Source organism: Aquarana catesbeiana, linkage group LG06 (assembly GCF_042186555.1).
Source record: "Aquarana catesbeiana isolate 2022-GZ linkage group LG06, ASM4218655v1, whole genome shotgun sequence".
Classification (NCBI taxonomy): Eukaryota; Metazoa; Chordata; class Amphibia; order Anura; family Ranidae; genus Aquarana; species Aquarana catesbeiana.
The window spans coordinates 29063775-29088189 of NC_133329.1; the positions used below are offsets into that span (position 1 = coordinate 29063775).

The 24415-nt window shown below is 41.0% G+C and overlaps 1 protein-coding gene across 1 annotated transcript in view; it reads left to right on the forward strand.

Annotated features, from left to right (window-relative positions):
• The first annotated feature begins 842 nt into the window (after window positions 1-842).
• The window catches only part of LOC141147923 (uncharacterized), a 32842-nt gene continuing 9269 nt past the window's right edge, over window positions 843-24415 (forward strand). Inside the window, exons 1-6 of the mRNA XM_073635081.1 lie at window positions 843-1149; window positions 4549-4740; window positions 8616-8662; window positions 13519-13789; window positions 17063-17251; window positions 18989-19038. Coding sequence (XP_073491182.1) covers window positions 843-1149; window positions 4549-4740; window positions 8616-8662; window positions 13519-13789; window positions 17063-17251; window positions 18989-19038 — 1056 coding nt within the window. The remainder of the gene's footprint in view (window positions 1150-4548; window positions 4741-8615; window positions 8663-13518; window positions 13790-17062; window positions 17252-18988; window positions 19039-24415) is intronic.

Genomic DNA, 24415 nt, shown 5'->3' on the forward strand with positions numbered 1-24415 from the left:
TCTTCCCTGACAGGACGTAGATCTGTGTGTTTACACACACAGATCCACGTTCCTGCTCTGTCATGAGCAATCACGGAGAGCTACCTTGTGGAGGTCGTTTGACTATGGGCGGGATGGGAAGTGGTTAATAGAAGTCTACAAATCAGTCATAAGCCAACATTGAATTGCTATCATCCTGCACATTTTTGTAATTAATTACAGCAGTGCTCAGAATGTTTGATTATACCAGTGGTCTCCAAACTGTAGCCTGGGGACTACAAGTGGCCCCTTGCTTGCTTTTACCTGGCCATTGGGGCACTATTCCACTGATACCAACAGTGGGGCACTATTCCCCCCCACTGACACCAATGAAGGGGACACAATTCCTCCCAATGACACAAACGTTGGGGCACAATACTTCGCAACGACACCAACGATTGGGCACGATTCCTCCTAACGACACCAACAATGAGGCCCAATGACATCAATGATGGGGTGCAATTCCTCTCAAAGATGCCAACAATGGGGCCAAATAACATCAACGATGGGGCTCAATTCCTCTTACACCAATAATGGGGCACAATTACTCTCACTGGAATAAACAACGGGACATTATTTTTTCCTACTGGACACAGTCCGGCCCTACTAAAGTCTGAAGGACAGTAAACTGGCCCTTTGTTTAGATAGTTCTGAGACCTCTGGATTAAACTATGAAAAGGGATATACCGTATAATATTCTAGGTAAGTCTAACTTCACTGGATGGTGGGAACAGCTGATAATGTTCATTTATGTTCACATACGCAATAATGAATATTTCATACAGTATGTATAAGACTTCCTCCAAAATAATCTTCCTTTTTTTATGTCCTATCTTATCATCTGTCCAATTAAGCCATCTCAGAGGCACATTGTTGGGATCTTCTCCAGATCTTCTAGTGATGATTACTCCTGGCTGGTGGAACTCTTGACATCAAACTATTTCACAAAGACGATCCGGGAAGTTAGACCTTGTTACATCTCCAACAGTGGATTCCAACAGTTTGTGAATGATTTGTCTCAGTGCACATTTGGAATTCTGTATCACACCAAGAACAGAGGAAGAATCAACATCACCAATGTCAATGACTCCCTGTATGATGAAGAGTTGAAGTGTCTCAAGAGCATGCTTGGTACAGAATACAGAACAGAGCAAAAGTGAACTGCTTGTTGGCTAGGAGTGAATATGGAAATATTTGGAATTAAATAGGTCGAACATGGTCAGAGTAATCGGACACTCCTCCTTCTTGGAGGAGAGCTGCTAATATTCAACAATACACACACAATATGCAACGAGCATCACTTCTATGACCACATAAGTAACAATATACCTAAGGCCAGAAATCATGGCATTTCCTACAGATGAGACATTTATCATTAGTGAAGGACTTTCTAGACCTGTAACTAGTTGAAGTATAGGGAGACTAAAAGAGACCCTACCACCAAAATAAAAAAAATTGCAGTTAAAAGCACAAAAAAGGGATTTAAAATTCTTACTTTTTTTTTTCTTTACCTAAACATTTTTTTTCATTTTTAATTAGCTTTTGAACTTGCTAGAGCATTTTACTAGTCAGTATTTAAGTACCTTCCTACTAACATATCATAGCCAAGCCATCTTCAATTTGACTTAAAATATTATATATTATATTATTATTTTAAGTTTAAACTTTTTTTTTTTTTAACCACCTGCCACAGTAAATATTTAACCACTCACAGTAAATATACTTGGACATACCACAAGTTTGGCAGCAGATTTCAGCCAATGATTTCTGCTGAAACCTGCTGTTTGGCTGTGTTCAATCACAGAGTTCTGTGTTTACAAACACACAGAGCTCTGGGTACATACAGTAAGAACAGCAATCTGGCGCTTTGATTTTTCTCCCTGCTTTTCAGGGAGAAGAAACAAACTGATTGCTCAGTAAAAGCAGCACATATTACACTTGTTAGGCACACAGTTAACCCCTTGATTGCCCCTAGATATTAACCCCTTCTCAGCCAGTGTCATTAGTACAGTGTCAATGTATATTATTATCACTAATCACTGTATTAGTGTCAATACAACAGTATCAACGTCAGTGTCAGTTAGTGACCCTCCCAGAATGTCTGTTAGTACCAGATTGACCACCACCCTATCACAGTTACACTATAATTCGCTGATCACCGCCATTACAGTATAGCCTCTATACAGTAGCTGCCTAAATTAAAGTAAATATTCTATAGTTTGTAGACACTTTAACTTTCACACAAACCAATTAATATACATGTATTGGGACACGTAGCAGAATACATTTTGGCCTAAATTTATTAAAAAAAAATAGATTTTTTTTTTTAATTACTGGATGTTTTGTAACAGAAAGTAGAAAATATTGGGGTCTTTTTTCCAAATTTTTTGTATTTTTTCATTTTATATAATTAAAAAAAAAAAAACAGTGGTGATCAAATATCATCAAAAGAAAGTGCTATTTGTGTGAAATAAAAATGATATGCATTTAATTTGGGTACAGTGTTGCATGACCGAGTAATTGCCAGTTAACATAGAGCAGTGCTGAATATCAAAAAATGCCTTGGTCATGAAGGGGGTAAAACCTTCCGGAGGTCGGGTGGTAAAAGTGGTTGTAAACCCCATTCGTGAAAGTGGAACTAAGCACATATATCTGTAGTGTTTGCTTATCTCTCGCCAAAGCTCGAAGCGTTCTTTCTTTCTGGTGCTTTGTTCCTCTGTTATCAGCATGAGTCACTTCTGACAAGTTCTCCGACGCATGAGATAACATGAGCTGAAAATTAGTGTTGGGGTGGGAGCTTAGAGGGAGATAAGCAGGGAGCTTGTCTATTCACAGCACAGCTCTACATGTTCCTTCATTTATCTGCCTATATAGAGGGGAGGTGTCCATTTCCTCCAATCAGCTCTCAAAGATTGTCCGATCTCCCCACCCACCCCTATGTACTGAAAGAGGAAGAAAGATTTCTAACACAATCTGCACATTCCAAAGAGTGTAGAAAGGGGAAGACAGAACATATACATGTAAAACTTATGTAGGAAGATTTGTTTAATCTCTGTGTTTTATCTGAGGCTGTTCACTTCACTGGGTATATGTGAGGCTTTACAACCACTTTAAGCATATTTTATACTGTTTATTAGACATGTGCACAGCCAAAAAATGTGTTCATTTTCGTTTTCATTTCATTAGTTTATTTTTTTTTTTGTTTTCCAGGTCATTCGTTATGATCGCAATTCGTAAATTCGTACATTCGTAAATTCGTACATTCGTAAATTTGTTAATTCGTACATTCGTACATTCGTGAATTCGTGAATTCGTACATTCGTACATTCGTACATTCTTACATTCGTAAATTCGTAAAATCGTACATTTGTAAATTAGATAATTCAGAAATTTGTAAATTCGTAATTTGAAAATCCAAAAACTCAAAAATTCGAAAATCTGAAATAGTAACTGTTAAATAATAGGTATTCTAATTTCCTTACAAATTTGACCGTCAGTGAACGTAACAAATATGAATTTATCCAAAGTTACGAATTATCCAAAACGAATGCTGCATCTAAACAAATGGAACGGAACAAATGAATAATAAATAATAATAATAATAATAAAACGTTTTTATTATTATTATTGTTATTTATTATTATTAATTCATTACGTTCAATCCGTTTGGATAGGGCATTCGTTATTTCGGATCATTCATAACTTCGGATAAATTTGTACGTGTTACGTTCACTAACAGCAAAATTTGAAAGAAAATTACAATACCTATAATTTAATAGTTACTAGTAATAGTTAAGTTATTATTAGTCAATTATTATTTCAGATTTCTGAATTTCCGAATTTACAAATTTACGCATTCACTAATTTACTAATGTACGAATGTACAAATTTTTCGAATTTACGAATATTTGGAAAAATTCGTTAAACGGGTTTTTGTTAATTTGGATATTTCCAAATTAACGAATTTTTCGAAATTCGTTAAAAAACTTATTTGGAACAAAACGAATTGCACATGCCTACTGTTTATAAAACTCTATGTTACAAATTAACACTTACAAATAATATCCATAACACTGGACTCATTATATTATTTTAAGTTTACAAATTGTAAATGTGATTTATAGCTAGTTTTGTACTGTTTATGTTTTTTTATTAATATTTAAACATAAAATCCATAAATCCATATATACTGTATATTTTTTTTTTGCAAAATATTCAAAATATAGATTTAAATCTATCAATTTTTTGAAAAAATATTTAAACATAATATTTTGTATTTACTTAACAAATACATTTTTATTTGCTTTTTAGGCCTCATCATAATAAAGAAAAAACATGTATGCCAAACTTCCATATATATTCCCTTTAGGATACATGACATTAGATTAGACTTTTGCATTCACATTATACCTCTTACATAAAGAGAGGGACATTGAAAGGACATCAACACTGACAGATATTTCTAACATTACAGGTAACAGACGATTAAAATGTATCTATATTGACAGATAACTTCCTCTATGTCCCCAGGGAAGGACAATGTAGTGGTTCTGGTCGATGATCTGCAAGACAGCGGGGATCAGAAGACTCGGATCCTGCAGAATCAGCCCAGTATTAGACAGTTGGCCAGTGACCTCCTCATTATAACATGCACAGAGAAAGCTGATAAAATGCAACTTGTAAGGAAACTGAAGAGTATAAAACAATTCAGTCACCCTTCAGGTAAGTTTCCTTTAATTCTGTAAACTTTCTGTCCACTGGTGATATAACTGGGACATTTCACAATGCTGGTGTGTTTAGTAACAAAACAAAGTTTTAGGGTTTTTTAAATGACAAAACACGTTATACTTACCCGCTCTGTGTAATGGTTTTGCACAGAGCAGCCCAGATCCTCCTCTTCCCAGGTTCCCTGTCGGAGCTCCAGGCCCCTCCCTCCTGCCTAATGCCCAGCTTGCTATGGGGGCACCTAAACAAGCTTGCTCCAGAGTCACTGCTCTGTGTGTCCCCACTCTCTCCTCATTGACTGTGATTGACCGTAGTGGGAGTCAATGGCTCCAGCTTCTGTCTAAGCCAATGAGGAGGGAGGGACCCATGAGAGTCGAGGCTCTCGTGCACATGGCTGGATCGGGATCAGGATCAGGCTCGGGTAAGTAGAATGCATGAAGGTAAAAAACCTTGAGCTTTTAGAACCACTTTAAGTACCATCAGTTTAGTAGTGTATTTTTTAAAGTTGCAATTGTACTTCCATTCATCCCCAGCAGCATACAATTAAAGTGGGCCTTGACGCATTCTGTCAAGGTCCTCTGTCCTGCTTCCTCCCCCTTCCATAGGTGTGCGCAGCCTATTACATTAGGGTGTGCTCCCCAAAGTTCAAACACACACACGCCTTTCTCTTCAGCCTTTAGCTGCACTGGACAGTGAATGGATGGGAAGTGCTCTGTGCTGAGCATCTTCCTGTTCATTCACAAACGGAAGCATAGTAAACACAGTTTACCATGTTTCAATTATGATTGAACACAGTGAGTGAGTGTGTGCTCTGTGTTTATCTAGAAAAGTCAGGGGCCAGTAAATGACACATTGATTAGCCCCTGTAACGACACCCCGAATATGAAAGGGGTTAAAGTCGTTTAGGACATTCCATACTCAAACACAAAGGCAGCTACCCAACACTTCCATCAGCCGAACCAGAAACCCATACAAATAATTCTCCCCCCAAGTACGAGACAAGATGCTCTGTCTTGAGGTTCAGGCAGGAATGATTCTTTATTCAAACACATGTTATACAGATCCCACTTCGAAACACTTACCCTCCACCCTTGAAAAACAGGGCGGGTTAAACTGTCCATTGACAACGGACACACAGGTCAGATGTGTTACACACAGTTACACAGTTACACACACGTAACTTCTGATCAGTAAACAGTCTTAGCAGGGGGGGCTGCTGGAGGAATCCCCCCTCCCTCCATAAAGATAAACATCCCATAATATCCAGAGCAGACAGACACAAAAGAACATTGGAATTCAGCCCCACCCCAAACTAGCACAGCAAATAGTACACAACATAATGAGACAACACACAATATATACACACAACATTGTGAAGCAGTCACTATTTATAATATGGCACATAAGGGGTTCCCAACGTTTTGTGTTTTGGGGGGACATGAACTTGAATCCAAAGTAACATTACTTCCAGGGTCCCAAGGCATACAACTCACAACGAGCACCGTTCCCCCAAATGCCAGGGCCCATACTCGGTAAGCAAGAGGCTGGCATTCAGTCCCCTCCAAAAGCCTCTGTCCCGGCTAGGTCTGTCACAGCCCCTTCTCCCACTCTCATTCCTGAAACATCCCCTTCAGCAGGCGGGGGGGAGCTATTAGAACTGCGGTGGGGGGCACACGGGGGAGAAAGCCCAGGCAGAGGGGGGAACTGGCACCACACAGAGTGATTATGGTTTGCTCAGGCATACCTGGCACACTCTTTGCGCATGCCTATGCCCCCTTCCCTCTTACACTTTTGCACAAAAACATTTTCTTTTTTGGAAAAATTTTAACTTATTTTCAAATTCTTTTGCTAAACTTTCACTTATGAAGGAATTATGTTGCGTGCCCCGGCCACTCTGATAGAGAGCTGGTAGGGAACCTAAGGCAAGACTGCACACATGTGGTAGATGCGGCGCATGCAAAGACATGCCATTGGAGTGTCTACCAAGTCCTGTAGATCTGACATAGACTTGCAGTATTCCTGCATGTGCACTGGATCTCCATTACAGATGGTGACAAGGGAGAACGTTGGCTTCATGCAAAAGAATGCAGAACTCCATGGTCTAGCAAATATACTTATTAAGTACAATGTTGCCAAACTGTTTCATGCCTGGAGAACAACCTTATGCACCCCTCTGTCTCCCAAGCCCTCCTTCCTTGTGATATGATGATGTTTTTAGATTACTGGACACCATTTTCCAACCTAGCCACCTCAGACCAGAACAGATCTGTGTATCCTCCTATCAATTAAGCGAAACACGATCCTTACAATTGATCTATAAACTGTAGTATAGTGTCTACTGTACAGTAGAATGTTACTGCCATGTATTTCCAGCGTCTCTCTTCTTCCTCAGTTTTTCTCCCTCATTCAGCTAATGTGACTCCAGTGCTGATGAAGAGGGGAAACAAGAATGTCCTCAGGTGCCCAATGTCCTCCTTATCATCCTACGACACCATTGGTTGTTAAAATACCAGCAGCTGGCCCGCACGGTGCCCAAGGTTGTAATGCTGCAATTAAAACCTGTGGCTATGAGTAAAAAAGAGGCAGACTTGATCCACCTGCTGGCTGACAGTTTGACAATTTTAGTTTAATTTGAGGAAATTGTTAGGCTATTTTCTAAGTGTTAGAACAGCGAATATGTATTCGCTGTTCTAACACACCTGGGAGAACTGTGAGAGCCAAACATGGCGCTCGCAGGTCACCTTTTTTTACACCTATTAGAGCCTATGGCCCTGAAAAGGGGCCGGGCGCCTGAATAGGGGGTGTCAAAGGCGACCATGGATAGATTCATGCCTATAATGGAGGCTGTCCAATGCTGTGCAGGCAGCTGGATCCTGTAGACATCTTCTGTGCAGGAATGCCCCGTCCTCTTCCTATCTCTTAACTTCTGGAGCTCTGGGGGTTAATAGCTTCAGTCTTCTGTGATGTTGCTGTGGAAAATTTACCAATGAGGGCCTGTCCCTCCTCTCTTCTCCTCCATTGAGAACAGTTCTTTCATAGCTTTCAAGCAATGAAAGAATGAAGTAGGAGGGAGGAGGAGGCAGTTCTCTTTCAGAAACCTTTTCACGGTAGCTTCATAGAAGACCTGATGCTATTAATCCCTGCAGTGCTGGAAGTTCAGAGACAGGAAGAGGAGGGGGCATCCTGGCATTGAAGATTTCTCTAAGATCCATCTATGCATACTACATACTTCATTACAGGTACATTAGATCAATAAACCTATAGAGAATATTTTATGGCTAAACTTCAGGTTTAATATTAAAGGTAAATGGAAACTTACTCCCGTAACTATTGTTATTAATCTAAATGATCCCAAATGCAAAAATAAAATTCTCTCCCATGCTGCATGCCACAAAGAAAGATCATTGTCCTCAGTGTAGAAGCAGTGGTCTCTCTGTGTTGGTCTGACAAGCCCCCTGCTAAATCAGAGTTAGAGCTCTCCAATCAACAGGGAGCATAAGCATTGCTGATTGGAGAGTTCAGACTCAGCAGGATGTGGGCTGGACTGCTGCAGAAATTTCTGCTTATATACACGCAGATCAGCAATTCCTTTTATATTTTAAAATGCTGTATATATTCAGCTGCCTATGTATCTGGATCTACCAACTGTGTCAAGCTACAATTTATACTTACAGCTGATAAAGAACAAATTTCACCATTAGCATAATTAGCCCCATTTTCTGACCATGTGTCTCCATTAATTCAGAGTAGAGGTGTCCAACTCTAGTCCTGGAGGGCCAGGATCTGCACATATATATTTTGTTTATTTGGGTACCAATGACTTCAATGATACAGACAGCTATTTATATTTCTGCAACTTTTGTATTTTTCAGAAAATGTTTCAAAACAGACGCTACAAAAACAAGAGTCATTACATGATGTGAGTGATAAAGTCAAATGATCTTCTGTTTAAATACATGTATATAGACAGACTTATTTGGGTCTATAATGACTAGTTTTATTTTGTTGCATTGTAAAGGTTATGGACTATACTATTGTGACCTTCTTGAAAAAAGTACAGAAAATAAATATATATTATATATAAAGATTATATATATTATCAGTTGCTAAACAAAAAAGGACTTCGGCCCTAAAATGTGGCTTCAGGTTTTATTGCCAAAGCTTAACCACATTCCGACCGGGCCATAGCCAAAAGACGGCTACAGCGCGGTTGGCTTATTCTGGGTGGGCGTCCATGGACGTCCTCACAGAATCGCGCTCCCGCGCGCCCCCTGGGGCACTCACCCAGGAACATCCATGACCGCCGGGTCCGCCGCATCCCGGATCACAGTGAACAGCTGCTGATAGCGGCCGTTTACCATTTGATCGCTCCGTCAAATGATAGAGTGATCACTTGTAAACAAACCGGCGTCATGTCATGACGCCCGTTCCTCCCTCCCCTCTCTGTACTGATCTGTACAGTGTGAGAGGGAGAGGGGGAGATATCGTTTGCAGCACTGTGGGCACTACAGATCCAGCCCACAGTGCTGCTCAGTGCCCATATGCCAGTACTGCCATACTATGCAATACTCTGCAATACTATGCAATACTCTGCCAATACTCTACCAATACTCGCCAATACTCTGCCAATACTCACCAATACTCTGCCAATACTCGCCAATACTCTGCAATAAATTTTAACAGGAACAAAGATTTTTTTTTTTTTACCAAAGTATTTTGATTTATAGCGCAAAAAATAGAAAAAACCCAGCGGTGATTAAATACCACCAAAAGAAAGCTCTATTTGTGTAAAAAAAAAGGACAAACATTTCACTGCATGACTGAGTAATTGTCATTTAACGTGCGAGAGCACCAAAAGCTGAAAATCGGTCTGGTTAGGAAGGGGGTTTAAGTACCCAGCGCGTAAGTGGTTAAAGGGGTTGTAAAGGTTCATTTTTATTTTTTAAAAATAACAAACATGTCATACTTACCTCCACTGTGCAGCTCATTTTGCACAGAGTGGCCCCGAACATCCTCTTCTGGGGTCCCACGGCGGCTCTCTCGGCTCCTCCCCACAATAGATAACCCCCTAGGGAAGCGCTCTCCCGAGGGGGTTACCTTGTGGGCATGCTCCTGTCTCATACACTCTGCATCCATAGACACAGAGTGTATGTCTCGGTCCCGCCCCCCGGCGGCTGCAGCCTTTGGATTTGATTGACAGCAGCGCGAGCCAATGGCTGCGCTGCTATCAATCTATCCAATGAAGAGCCGAGAAGACCGTGCCGAGAAGAGCCGAGAAGCCAGTGTGTTCTCGAAGCGGTTCTTTCGAGGGCTCAGGTAAGTAAACCGGGGGGGGTTGCTAGTAAATGTTTTTTCACCTTAATGCATAGGATGCATTAAGGTGAAAAAAACAGAAGGTTTACAACCCCTTTAATTGAGCTGAAGTTAGAAGTTGATTGGTTTCCATGCAAAGTGAGCCTGATTTTGCTCCCAGCTTTAGTAAATTAACCTCACTGTGTCCTTCACTGCACAGCTATACTATGCTGAGGAGTAGGAGTGACCATGCTTAGGTCTTAACATTTTAATTTCTTCCTTATGAGTGGTGCATGGGTACCTAAAAAAAAACGTTTTTTTTTTTCGTTACACTTCAGTCTAACTAGGTATGAGCCTAAATTAGTTTTAGGCAGGGTACCCATATGTGCAAATTGGATATGGATTTCCCCGCATCCAATTCGCATGACATGCGAGTGTGCCCAATGGAGACGGTTTACTCGGGTAAGGGACAACAGCGTTCCGCATTCCAAGAGGATCCTGTGCGTCTTTGGGTCAGTTCATGCTGGGAACTGCGGCCGAACATATGTGAACCCGGCCTTAAAGGATACTTATACTTTTGTGCTAAACTAAACTAACTACAGGCATACCCCACTTATAAGTACACAATGAGGTTTATTTACTATCGCTGGAGAGTGCAAAATCAGAGTCACTTCTGCATAGAAACCAATGCGCTTCTAACCCCAGCTTGTTTAACCACTTCAGCCCCGGACCATTTGGCTGGCCAAAGACCAGAACTGACAATTGCGCGGTCGTGCGACGTGGCTCCCAAACAAAATTGACGTCCTTATTTCCCCACAAATAGAGCTTTCTTTTGATGGTATTTGATCGCCTCTTCGTTTTTTATTTTTTGCGCTATAAACAAAAAAAATGCGTCAATTTTGAAAAAAACGTAATTTTTTTAACTTTTTGCTATAAAAAATATCCCCCAAAAACATATAAAAAAAACATTTTTTTTTCCTCAGTTTAGGCCGATATGTATTCTTCTACATATTTTTGGTAAAAAAAATCGCAATAACCGTATATTAATTTGTTTTTGCGCAAAAGTTATAGCATCTACCAAATAGGGGATACATTTATAGCATTTTTATTATTATTATTTTTTTTACTAGTAACGGCGGCGATCTGCGATTTTTATCGACATTATGGTGGACACGTCGGACAATTTTGACACATTTTTGGGACCATTGGCATTTTTACAGCGATCAGTGCTGTAAAATTGCATTGATTACTGCAAAAAATTTCACTGGCAGTGAAGGGGTTAACCACTAGGGGGCAGTGAAGGAATTAAGTGTGTCCTATTGTGGGTTCTAACTGCAGAGGGGAGGGGACTGTGCAGGGGAGATGACAACTGCTGTATGAACAGAGGATCTGTTCATTCTCCCCTCAGAGAACCGGAAACTGTGTGTTTACACACACAGATCCCGGTCCTCGGTGTGCCCTGAGCGATCGCGGGAGCCCTCCGTGGGATTGGCTCCGTGGGCGAGTAGGGGGCGCGCACGCGCCCCCTAGTGGCCGTCTATGTTACCGACGTAACATGACGCCGATTCACGCAGCTGAGCCATGTTGCCCCAGTACAACTGCGGCGGCTGGTCGGCATGCGGTTAATTAAGCCTGGTAATAAAACCTGGAAGCTCATTGGTTTCTATGCAGAAGTGAGCCTGATTTTGAACTCTCCAGCAATAGTAAATAAACCCCATTGTGTACTTAAAAGTGGGGTATGCCTGTAGTGCCCACCTCCCAGATGTATACTTCTCTGGATCTGGAAATAAAAAAATATAGTCATGTGATGTCAGGTGTCACTGGTTGGGTACAGTGTTTAGTTAAAACTAATATATCATTTATGGGTGGACTGAAACTTTAGCTATTGTTGTTTGATTGCAAGTGTTCTCCCCACCAACAGTGCAGTCTGCAGCAGAGTGGTGTCTGGTAGTACAGTGAATGTATTTATCATATGGATACAATCCTGAAATGTTTATTAATAATATTAGTAGTAGTAGTAGCATTTGGGATTGCCATAGTGCCAACAGTTTGCTCAGCATTTTACAAAATAGGGGTTAACAGTATAGTTACAACACAATTCAAGACACAAGGGTTAGGAGGACCCTGCTCATGAGAACTTACAATCTAAAATAGAGAGGTTGGGAAGGAGCATATTTTGGAAATGTTACGTAGGTTAAGGCAGCAGGATTTGGACAGTGACTGGATGTGGGGCCTTACACCTAGCACCCTGGCTTGAAGAGAAGGATGATAGTTTTATGTATTTAATAGGGCTCTGTTTACAGCATGAACACATATTGTCCGAGTTCAGGGCCTTGTACCTACACAAATGTAAAATCGGGAGCAGCATCTGTGTTTATCCCAATTGACATCAACGGGACTGCCTGCACGGAGATGCACGGAACACCTGTGCATCTCTGTGTAGGTAGACATGGACCTCATGCAAGCGTACGTTTTAGAACACCCTTTGTGAATGAGACCTTGTTCTTCTGTGTTCAGGTATTTACAGTATCTCACACAAGTGAGTACACCCCTCACAGTTTTGTAAATATTTTCTTCTATCTTTTCATGTGACAACACTGAAGAAATGACACTTTGCTACAATGTAAAGTAGTGAGTGTACAGCTTGTATAACAGTGTAAATTTTCTGTCCCCTCAAAATAACTCAACACACAGCCATTAATGTCTAACCCACTGGCAACAAAAGTGAGTACACCCCTAAGTGAAAATGTCTAAATTGGGCCCTAAGTGTCAATATTTTGTGTGGGGAGCTACAGTTCATTGAGGGAACCATGAATGCCAACATGTACTGTGACATACTGAAGCAGAGCATGATCCCCTCCCTTCAGAGACTGGACCGCAGGGCAGTATTCCAACATGATAAGGACCCCCAAACACATCTCCAAGACAACTACTGCCTTGCTAAAGAAGCTGAGGGTAAAGGGGATGGACTGGCCAAGCATGTCTCCAGACCTAAACCCTATTGAGCATCTGTGGGGCATCCTCAAATGGAAGGTGGAGGAGCGCAAGGTCTCTAACATCCACCAGCTCCTTGATGTCATCATTGAGGAGTGGAAGAGGACTCCAGTGGCAACCTATGAAGCTCTGGTGAACTCCATGCCCAAGAGGGTTAAGGCAGTGCATGAAAATAATGGTGGCCACACAAAATATTGACACTTTGGGCCCAATTTGGACATTTTCACTTAGGGGTGTACTCACTTTTTTACCAGTGGTTTAGACATTAATGGCTGTGTGTTGAGTTATTTTGAGGGGACAGCAAATTTACACTGTTATACAAGCTGTACACTCACTACTTTACATTGTAGCAAAGTGTCATTTCTTCAGTGTTGTCACATGAAAAGATAGAATAAAATATTTACAAAAATGTGAGGGGTGTACTCACTTCTGTGAGATACTGTATATCACACAGTATTTTTACATGCTGTTTAATCAACTTGTTTTTAGGTACCCTCTATGCCTCCTCCAGGATATGACATTGTCATTTTCTCTATACTGGAAGATTCCAACACTGACTGGCTACAGAAACTGCTGTCATCTGAGATATTTGGACACAGACAAGTCACACTGCAAAAAATTTCCTTTTATGAGAATGGAAGACTCAGAGAAAGAGCATTACAATGTAACTTTGGGATCATCTATCACAGTATGAAGAATGGGTGGCCCGTTACGAGTGAGGAGAGATTTCTATATGATGGAGTGCTACAGCAAATGTCTGGTAGGAGACTTGTTGGTGCAAACCAACCTGTGCCAAGCAAAGAGCACACAGATATGTAGATGTGCACTAATTAGACAAAATGGCATTTTTCTTCTTTCATAATATAAACTTCATCTTGACTTCCATGCCATACCACCAACACAGTACTGTCCACATCAGTCCTTGACGGAGCTCATACATCTTTTGTCCATACTACCATTAACTTTTTAGGATTTTTTTATTTGCTGACAGCGGGTGGCTCAAGCTTCCTGTACATACTTTTAGATAAAAAAAAAGTTTTGGAACCCATAGACATGAGAAAAGCTAGACATGGTGTAATCAGGCAATGATTTTATGTTTATGAGTGGATGTTGAAGACATCATCATTGTCAGGAGAAGAATGAATTAATTTAAATGTATTTTTATTGGAAAATTATCACAATTTAAAAAAAAAAAAGTATGGCATGGAACACTACATTCATAAAGAACATGACATTGCAAGTTCACCTTAAAAGAAATCGTGTCGTCTGTGATATTATCATTAAAAATAGAGTATAGGAAGTTAGAACCTTTTCTCCAGAAAAGTAATTTGGTCAAGTAAAGAGCATGTCCATAGAAGTTTCATTGTTAGTTTCAAGTTTAGTTCCTGGCAACGTATTAGAGGGGCAGTTACCATAATTTGGGGCCTACCTCTTGTTTTTTTTTATCACAATATCAGTAAATCACATTTTTCTGGATCTACTTTGGCCCTTTTCTGCATGTTCCAGTCAGTTACTCTATTTTGGGTAAAATTGTAGCTTGGATAAATTGCTCTCCAGAAATGTCTTCACAAGATCTCTCCTTCTTGTCCTTTGTGCTTGACTGACACTGACTATTCATCTCCCTGATGCTTATAAAAACTAGTCTGGTATCTGAACTAGTTGGAGATCTTAGGATCTTCCCTTTTTGATGGTCTCCAGGAGACCTTCACTTGCGAATCTTGTGGATTCAATCCTAAGTCCTCATGCAGTTATAACACACTGCCTTGATGTTGCCACGTTTTCTACCAGCTTCTGCTCATTTCTCAGTCCAGGTCTGCATCTTTGCCTAAAGCTTGCCATTGTTAAGTCCATTTTTTCTTTTCTTTTAGCCAGCACATTGAATGAAAAAAAAGAAACTGACCCGATTCGATGAAATATTTGATGTGGAAGCCAGAATCCTCCCTCTGTGTCATTGTATTCTGACATTGGGGAGACTTCCTTGCTTTTAGAATACACTGATGAGCACTGAAGGCTATAGCCTGCAGCGCTGATCAAGCAGAAATTTTCCAGCAAGAGGGTTGTACAGAAGTTGATCGGTAGACACCCAGTGTCCACGCATGGATTGAAATTTGGCTGGACCCTGCTGAACCAGATACATTTTGATCCATCTATGGGCAGCTTAACTATTATTTACTCCTTATAACCCACTCCTGCATTGTAGGGAAATATTCCCCTACAGGCATATTGTGGAAATTTGTATTAATGTGTGTTGTCAGATGCCCCCCAGTGTCAGTTTTGCTGTAATATGCTCATGCGAGGGTATTCGCACATACAGACATTGGTGGAAGACCATTGGATGCGGAAACCTTCCCGTGGACACGGCGGATCTGTTTGCTCTCTTAAGGATGTCTGTTTATGTCTCTCCAAGGAACTGGCCACTCCATGGTGACCGCATTTCAACTCCTAATAAGCAAGTCTGCGTACTTTGGGAACCATAGCATAACCATACAAAATTATGGCCCACTGGGCCATGGTATAGTATGGCTCGCATCACTGGTAACAGTGGGAGTGTGCACATGTTTGTGTTCAAAGCCATGTGCTTGCCGCTTGGTTTTACAAACCAACGTCTGCACACGTCACTACTGTATATCTATTTGAATGTATACATGTCTGTGATTGGTTCTGTATTTAACCCAGTTGGAAGGGTTTCTGTATTGTCATATCCTGTGTTAAATCCTTATCTGGTCATATCCTGTGAGGTCACTTCCCATGTAAGAAGTGATTGGCTGCTGGAACCATCACTTCCTGTTTGTGAAAGCTTTTGTGTGAATAAAAGGGCTTGCTGGCTAGTGTGAGGGGGCCATGCAGAGATGAGGACGTAAGAATGTGGTAATGTCTGTTTACTAGGGAATGGGGAACCAGGGGGGAGACATATGATCAAAAGGTACATTATATCATTAAGACGGAAATGGGTGCTTATTAGCACAAGAGATATGGCTGTGTGCATAGCATACAGTCATCTTTCTACCACAATATCTTGTTCAATATGTGAATGAGATAATTGAAAGAATAGACTGCTCATTTTGCAAGGGGATGAGAAATGTCCCCAAAGCTTAGTGAATGAGGTGAAGCTCTGCTGACTTCCATCATCCAATCATGTTCAAGCAAAAATTATGTTTATTCTATTCTCCTTGCACATGATTGGGTATTATTTGCAAACTGAAATTTCACCACTTTCACTAAGCCCTGGGGAATATTTCAATGACATTTTCGAAAAAAAGCTCTACCTGTGTTGTTGTCAACAACCAGTTCATTGTTTTTCTACTGATCTTGCAAATTGTGGAGAACATGAAGAAGTGGTATTTTGGAGGCTCTATCAGGATGGCTTGTGTTCTTAGGAATAAAAATGCAATAAATCCCCAAGAAACAGCATGTTATTCCTGCTAAATAGCTACAAAGATCATGAGAAGATCATGGTAAGTCTTGAACTGGCTTATTTGTGCAACCTGAATGCCATAAGGTGATTTAATAGCTTTACCAGCTATTGCTGGCAGTCAACCAAGAGCTTTATTGCTTTTGTAATCTCTGTGACTATCCCTAAAGAGAAAATCACCAACTGCAAAAAGGAAGTCAAACCTTCAAAGATCTGAAACAGGCATTTTCCTCTGACCCAGACCCAGTCTTGAAACATCTAGATGAAAACCACCCCTTTTCCCTGAAAATTGATGTTTCAGCCATTGGAGCATGTGGTGTCCTCTTTTTTGTTGAGTTTCTTTGGCAATTTTGTGGTGATCTAGATACTGGTGACCTAGATACAGAGGAATCTAACATGTTTTACAGAAATTTGAATTTCAGAAAGATATGAAAGGATCTATGGAATGCATTACAGAATGTTCCGTATTTGACTAACCTCATTTTAGTTGGTTGCGTGAGAAAGTATAAAACTTTTTGTGCCTTTGAAATGCAAATCTCGATAAATGCCATATATTCAAAACAAGGGCTGCAACCCATAGATTATTTATCCATCTAATTAGTATCTCCTGTTTGTATCCAGATAGGAACAATGTGGTGGTGATTATTGATGGCCTGAGGGATGACAGACAACAGAAGGCTATGAGGAACTTTTGTAATCAGCACCATATTCAAAGGTTGGCCAGTGAACTGTTCCTCATATTATATACAGAGAATGAAGAGCAAATTATAAAGAAACTGAAAACCATCAAGCAGCTCAGCAGCAGCTCAGGTAATCATTTTCATAAAAAAAAATATAATTAAAATATATAAAAAAATAGCAGTACTGTATATCCCGAAGAGTGCATCTGGTACTGCTGTAGGTGATTGTTAGAAGTGTAGGATTCTAGTGGAAGTTCTTTTTAGTTTGTAATCACTTGGATGTCATAATTTCTTGTATTTCATGTACACAGTATCTATATTCCATCACAAGTCCAAAAAAATTAAATGCCTCAAAGCTGACTGTGCATCCAGAATTGTTGGTCTACAGTACTGCACTAATTATGGCCAAGAAGCCTGTCATATGCATTTTGCAATACTGGTTCTATATTAGGTTCTCATATAGAACCAGTATTGCAAAATGCATATGACAGGCTTCTTGGCCATAATTAGTGCAGTGTATGGAAACAAGGAGTAGGATTTGAGTACCAAAGAGTAAACATAATCAGGCAGAAATTTTGGATGAGTAACAAATAAATGGCCCCTGCCCACACCTATCACTGGCCTTCAAAGCAAGGAGCACATGGAAGGGCAAACGCATGAAAGACAAAAACAGAACATTCCATAGCTCAACTCACCAACCAGTCTGCCAACTGACCAAATTAACCTGTCCAATAGCCTGCATTAAAAATAGGGGTTTAGTTAGCACGCATTTGAAAATGCATGCGTAAGCTGCAAGGCCTCTTCACGGCATGAAAAAAAAAATTTTGTATGCACATTCTACTCATCGGACAAATAACTTTTTTGAATGGCTCATCCCACTATCCTTATATATGAAGGAAATGGGACATGCAAATACTTTCTATTTCAAGAAGGAAGGCTGAACGCCAAAGAATTGATGCTTTTGAACTATAGTGTTGGAGAAGACTCTTGAAAGCCCCTTGGACAGCAAGAAGACCAAACCAGTCATTCCTGAATGAAATCAACCCTGGATATTCAATGGAAGGACAAATCCTGCAGCTGAAACTCATACACTTTGGCCGCCTAATGCGAAGAGAGGACTCACTGGAAAAGACCCTGATGCTGGGACACATGGAAGGAAAAAGGAGAAGAGGGTGACAGAAAACAAGATAGATAGATAGCATCATCGAAACAATGAACATGAAGTTAAGCAAGCTCTGGGAGGCAGTAAGGGACAGAACAGCCTGGCGTGCTATGGTCCAAGAGGTCACGAAGAGTCGGACACGACTAAAGGACTGAACAACAACAACAACACTGCGCTAGGGGCTTAGAGGGTGTTTTTTTGGGTTTTTTTAGTCCAACTAACCATAACCCTGTACTGACTTACTTTAAAGAAATGGTAAGCTCACGTGATTTCTTGTAAATGTTATAAACCACTGTGTGCAAATTCTTCAAATTTGTTAAAATGTACAATTTTTGTGGAATAAGTCACTAAATATTACTGTATTTAGTTTGAATGATATTGCAAATGAGAATATTCCTTAGATTTAGATGTATTAAAGCGGAAGTAAACCCAGCCCTAAAACAGTTTAATTTCCGGCATGTGCCGGAAATGCAGCACCAAACTGTCAAACCATCCAATGGCTGGTGTCATATTGATCACATGTGCAGCATCATGGCAGTTGTGGATTAAACAGAGGCAAAGATGGCAGCTTCCTTGGCTGAAAACAACAGGAGGGTTTACTTACACTTTAAGTGCATTGAATGGTTCATACAGTATTTACATTCAAAGGACCCAAGATTTCTAAAATACTACTAATACTACTAACTATTTTTTTGCAATGTACAGAACATTCTCCACAAGAAAACGTAATGATACCAAGATTGCACATAAAAAACGTAAGTCGTGAAATAGAAACACTTCACATCACTAATATCAACAATAAGAATATGTGAAATTGTGAATAGCATTTCTCACACTAAGCAAAGAGGTGTCTCATGTTGCAAGAGAATTTGCCCCAAAGCTTCCATCATTCAATGATATGGGAGCAAAAATGCATTTTTATATTTATCATATTTCCTAAGCTCTGGAGAAAAGTCCTTGCAAAGTGAGCAGCAAAGTGAGCAGCCTATTTGCCCTTACTAAGTGAATATCCATAAAGTATAGCTATCCCATCTCCCTATGTTTGTTTTTCTCAGGGACTTAATGACTGTTATGCCTATCTGGATAAATTTACTGAAGGAAAACAAGCTGTTCACTTTTTAAGGACATTTGCCATAGAAAATGTGGTGAAGTTTCACTTTGCAGAGAACGCCCAATCACGTGCAAGGATAATAAAAAAAAAAAATAGCATTTTTGCGTACACATGATTGGATAATGAAAGTCAGCAGAGCTTCACCTTACTCAGTAAGCTCTTGGGAAAATTCCCTTGCAAAGTGCAACTTCCCTTTCAAAGTTCCAAAAAGAAAAAGAGGGGAACTGCTCACTAGAAGTGGGTGGTTACCCTCTTCCTCTTTTTGGAACTTGTGCAGAGAGTTTATGAGTGGCTAGCAATTACTGAAGACCAGCTCCTTGGTTCTGAGGGGAAATGAGGACTCACGCCTGTAGTGGAACATTGCATCTTGTTTCTCTTGCAAAGTAAACAGCCTATTTGCCTTAACCACTTGCCGACCCCCACATGTACATTTACGTTGGCAGAATGGCACGGCTGGGCAAATGGGCGTACAGGTATGCCCCTTTAAATTTGCAGCCATGTGGTCGCGTGCACGCCGCCGACGGTGACCCTGCCACGAATTCCGTTAGTAGGATCACGGGTCCCACGGACTCGATGTCTGCGGGGATACCCGCGATCGTCTCACGGAGCTGAAGAATGGGGAGATGCTAATGTAAACAAGCATCTCCCCATTCTGCCTAGTGACATGGTCACTGATCATACCTCCCTGTGATCGGGAGCTATGATCAGTGATGTGTCACACACAGCCCCTCCCCTCCACAGTTATGCCCCGTACACACGGTCGGATTTTTGTTTATAGCGCAAAAAATAAAAAACGCAGAGGTGATCAAATACCACCAAAAGAAAGCTCTATTTGTGGGAAAGAAAGGACGCCAATTTTGTTTGGGAGCCACGTTGCAAGACCGCGCAATTGTCAGTTAAAGCGACACAGTGCCGAATCACAAAGTGTGCTCTGGTCTTTGGCCAGCCAAATGGTCCGGGGCTTAAGTGGTTAATAGATCAACCCCAATTGCCACTGTCATACAGGTGAATGCAGATCTAGAGTCATGGTCTGTAGGTGGCTGGGGCCAGGCTTAACAGAAGTTATAGGGACACAGTTTTGGAGAATCAGGTCTAACATGTTCATTTTTTTACATATTTATTGTTCTTCTTGAATGCATCAGGAACCTCTAAATTTGAAGAGTTTGATATACAGTACTCAAAGTTTCAACTTGCCAATTTGTACTCCAACACCCATTCATATCCTCCCTGCACCGTATTGAGATGTGCTCCACCTTTCTGAGCAATAAAGACACCCATTGCGAGGTGGTAGAACTGGGCTTTCAGTTGATGTTGGTGATTGGTTTTTACCCTTTTATTTATTTTATAGCAATTACAAATTCACAATAAGCCAGCTACTTGAGTGGTTTGTTACACAACTAAATAGCAGCCGCTGCTCAACCTGAAAGTCCATGTAGGTCCATTGCAAATATGCCATGCTCAGGAGGCTCCTGACAGCCAAAATAGCAATATGAAGTTTTAAAACAGCACATGCTAGTGAGATCACAATACTCCTTTATTTAATACAGAAAAAAAAAAAAAAAAAACAAGTGTCCTTTTCTTGCTTACATTTTGTCCTGTATGGGTCTTAATCATAGCAGGGGTAAACAATATATTAGCAGAGTACCTACTGTATATGTGGAGAATGCAATTAGACCTATATTCCAACACTTACCCAAGATACATAAATCTAGAGAAAGTCCTAAGGCAGTGCTGGTGAACCTTGGCACCCCAGATGTTTTGGAACTACATTTCCCATGATGCTCAACTACACACTGCAGCCTGCATGAGCATCATGGGAAATGTAGTTCCAAAACATCTGGGGTGCCAAGGTTCGCTATCACTGCCCTGCGGGGAGACTTACAGCCCATAAAGGTCCCACTGAGTGGTCCAAAGGTTCTTTTCCCAAAGTAGTGTATTAGAAGCCAAGCACACAGTCTCAGTCTCTCTCCTGGCTCAGTTCCCAGTCCAGGGGTATCTTTTCTTGATGCTTTATTAAACTTGAACTTGGACAGGGTGTAAAATAACTGTGGGATACTCCAGTGGCACAAAAATCAATAACACAAGGACACTTCTCAAGATTCTTAAAGCTTCTTAGCACAGTCTTTATTGAGTCAACATTAAGGCACAAGTCCAACGTAGAAATGAGCAACTAAAAAAGAAGGACGGTGCCCTCTAAGTGCAGCATGTATGTTAAAAATATTTATTACAATAGATAAAAACACTCACATTTGAGTTGCTAAAAACCAGCATGTAAAGTAGTTTCATCCGCGTGCTCTCGGGGGATGTGGGTGTCACGGGCCAGTGGAGGGGTTCCTGGGATGTGAGTCCAGTAACCTGGGTCCTGGTAGCTGTTCCAGTGGTGCCGAGGGTCCTCAGAGCCTCCGGGCGGCCAGGATGCTCCGAACGCGAAGCACTGCCCACCTCACCCCGCTCCCGGAAGTGAAGACGCAGGTCAGCACGGCGCTCCACGGAAGATTCATGACCGACATCCTGGCCGCCCGGAGGCTCTGAGGACCCTCGGCACCACTGGAGCAGCTACCAGGACCCAGGTTACTGGACTCACATCCCAGGAACCCCTCCACTGGCCCGTGACACCCACATCCCCCGAGAGCACGCGGATGAAACTACTTTACATGCTGGTTTTTAGCAACTCAAATGTGAGTGTTTTTATCTATTGTAATAAATATTTTTAACATACATGCTGCACTTAGAGGGCACCGTCCTTCTTTATTAGTTGCTCATTTCTACGTTGGACTTGTGCCTTAATGTTGACTCAATAAAGACTGTGCTAAGACTCACATCCCAGGAACCCCTCCACTGGCCCGTGACACCCACATCCCCCGAGAGCACACGCGGATGAAACTACTTTACATGCTGGTTTTTAGCAACTCAAATGTGAGTGTTTTTATCTATTGTAATAAATATTTTTAACATACATGCTGCACTTAGAGGGCGCCGTCCTTCTTTCTTTTTTATTTGTTCCAGAGCTTCTTCTAGCTTTTATAGACTGGCTGCCTTCCATTTATTCAGCATCATTTTATCCTTACATGGACTAATACCCGAACTTGTTGTGAAACATTAACTACCACCATCAAGTTCCCCCTCTCAGGATACCCCCAACCCACCCCCTTCCCCCCACCATTTTTAGTTATATGTACTCGGCTACCTCCATTGTGCGCCATATTAACCCCTTGATCGTAGAAATGAGCAACCACTTGCACAATCCACTTGTTGTAACCCATGGCCAAACTGGTTGTGCTGTTAACACTAAAACACTTTGGACACAGCTACTTGTTAGAGAACACCACTTCCCAGGTGTGCAGCATTTCCGAGCCGGTATCGCAGAGCCTGTACAAATCTCCTGCAACTCAGCAATTCCTTTTAACTCACCTCCAGTGACATGTCCAACTGTTACTACTGGATACGGTAAATGCATTTTATCACAACTGTACTACTCTATGCTTGTTCTCTCTACTCAGGGTCCTTTACATCTCTTTCTCCCTTGTGACTTTCGGCTAGATCCTTAGGTACTCTGTGATGCAAGAACAGTCCCAGTATGTGAGGAGCCTATTGCCAGTGGAAGGGGCAAGCATAACACCCCTTAACTACCAGAATACCAGTCACCCTTGCCTGTCACCCGTTCCCTATATGGTTGGCTGCATTTAGCAAATTATACATACATGGTTGTCCCTAGCAACAGCAATATAGCATACAGTAGACAGTATCCTACATGCTGGACTCTCTGTACTGTATCTTCTCTAACTTTTTAGTCCCTAGTTGTAAGCCCTGTTCTTTTGATATGCCAGACATGCACCCCTTGGGAGACTTCAGGCCAGGAGTTTAAAGGAACAACAAAGGTCTTTACTGAAGTAGTTCAGTATAATACAGGAAAAGTTCAACAACTCCATCTTCAAACACATTCCCATGACATAATCATACCTGATTTATCAGCAAATAAAAGCAATCCTTCCAAGACAAGTGTGCATTTAGGCAGTAAATCCACAGAAGTCGCAAGTAATCCCTTAAAGTCTATGATTTGGCAGTAAGTCCATATTTGTTATCTAAAAGTCCATGTAGGTCCTCAGGTTCCCAACTCCATGTGGAACCCTGTAAAAATAGTAAAATAAAGTCAGCGCTCTTTCAGAAAAATGTAAACAGCCGCATGCAATAAGTGTAGATATATAGTTCACCAACAACCAATTATAACAAAAATGCAGAGCAAAAATAATAATAAAGTATCCACAAACATGTGACCATAAACTGAAGTTTGTCAAAAAACAACAAAAAAAAAAACAAAACCCCAGTTCATATTGTTATGGGTGTAAAACATATAAAAGTGCTCCAATTCAGCCGTCACCCAAGGGGCTTGGAAGCACCCGCAGTGCCAATCCTTCACCAATGGTAGAAATACACACTCACCAGAGGGATGTGCTGTCTATTACTACAACAGCAATAAGCACTTTGTGTAAATGGCATCCAGCATCACCACTCTTGTTCCACAGCTGGCAGGACCAGACTGCTCTATTCCACTTGACCAGGGGATAGTACCAGAGGTATCAGCATGGAGTCACCAAACAAAAACAATATTTTTTCTCATAGTGTAGTTGTTTAATATTTCCAAATATATAATCAAAACATCCAGTATATAAAAAAAAGTATAAAAACAAATTACAGTTTCAAACCTACATAAGGGGCCACCAAACTTGCAGAGAATGGCGGCACAACCTCTAGCCCTTCACAGTGTAGCTCTTTGTATGGTTCATGCAAATGCGCATCATCAGGAGATGTCTGTTCTTTTGTTTGTCTACAGTGACTATTATTATGTAGCCTTTTCCCGGAGCTCCAATACCACGTGGAACCCTGACTGGGCCCCCCAGGTGGGGGCACAGACCAAGTGACAGCTAAATCTTGGCATTCTTTTTAGCAGACCCCTATTGGAGCACAATCCTAGACAGGCTGCTAGTTAGGCTTGTAAGCAGGTGCTTCCAAATGGCTAGATT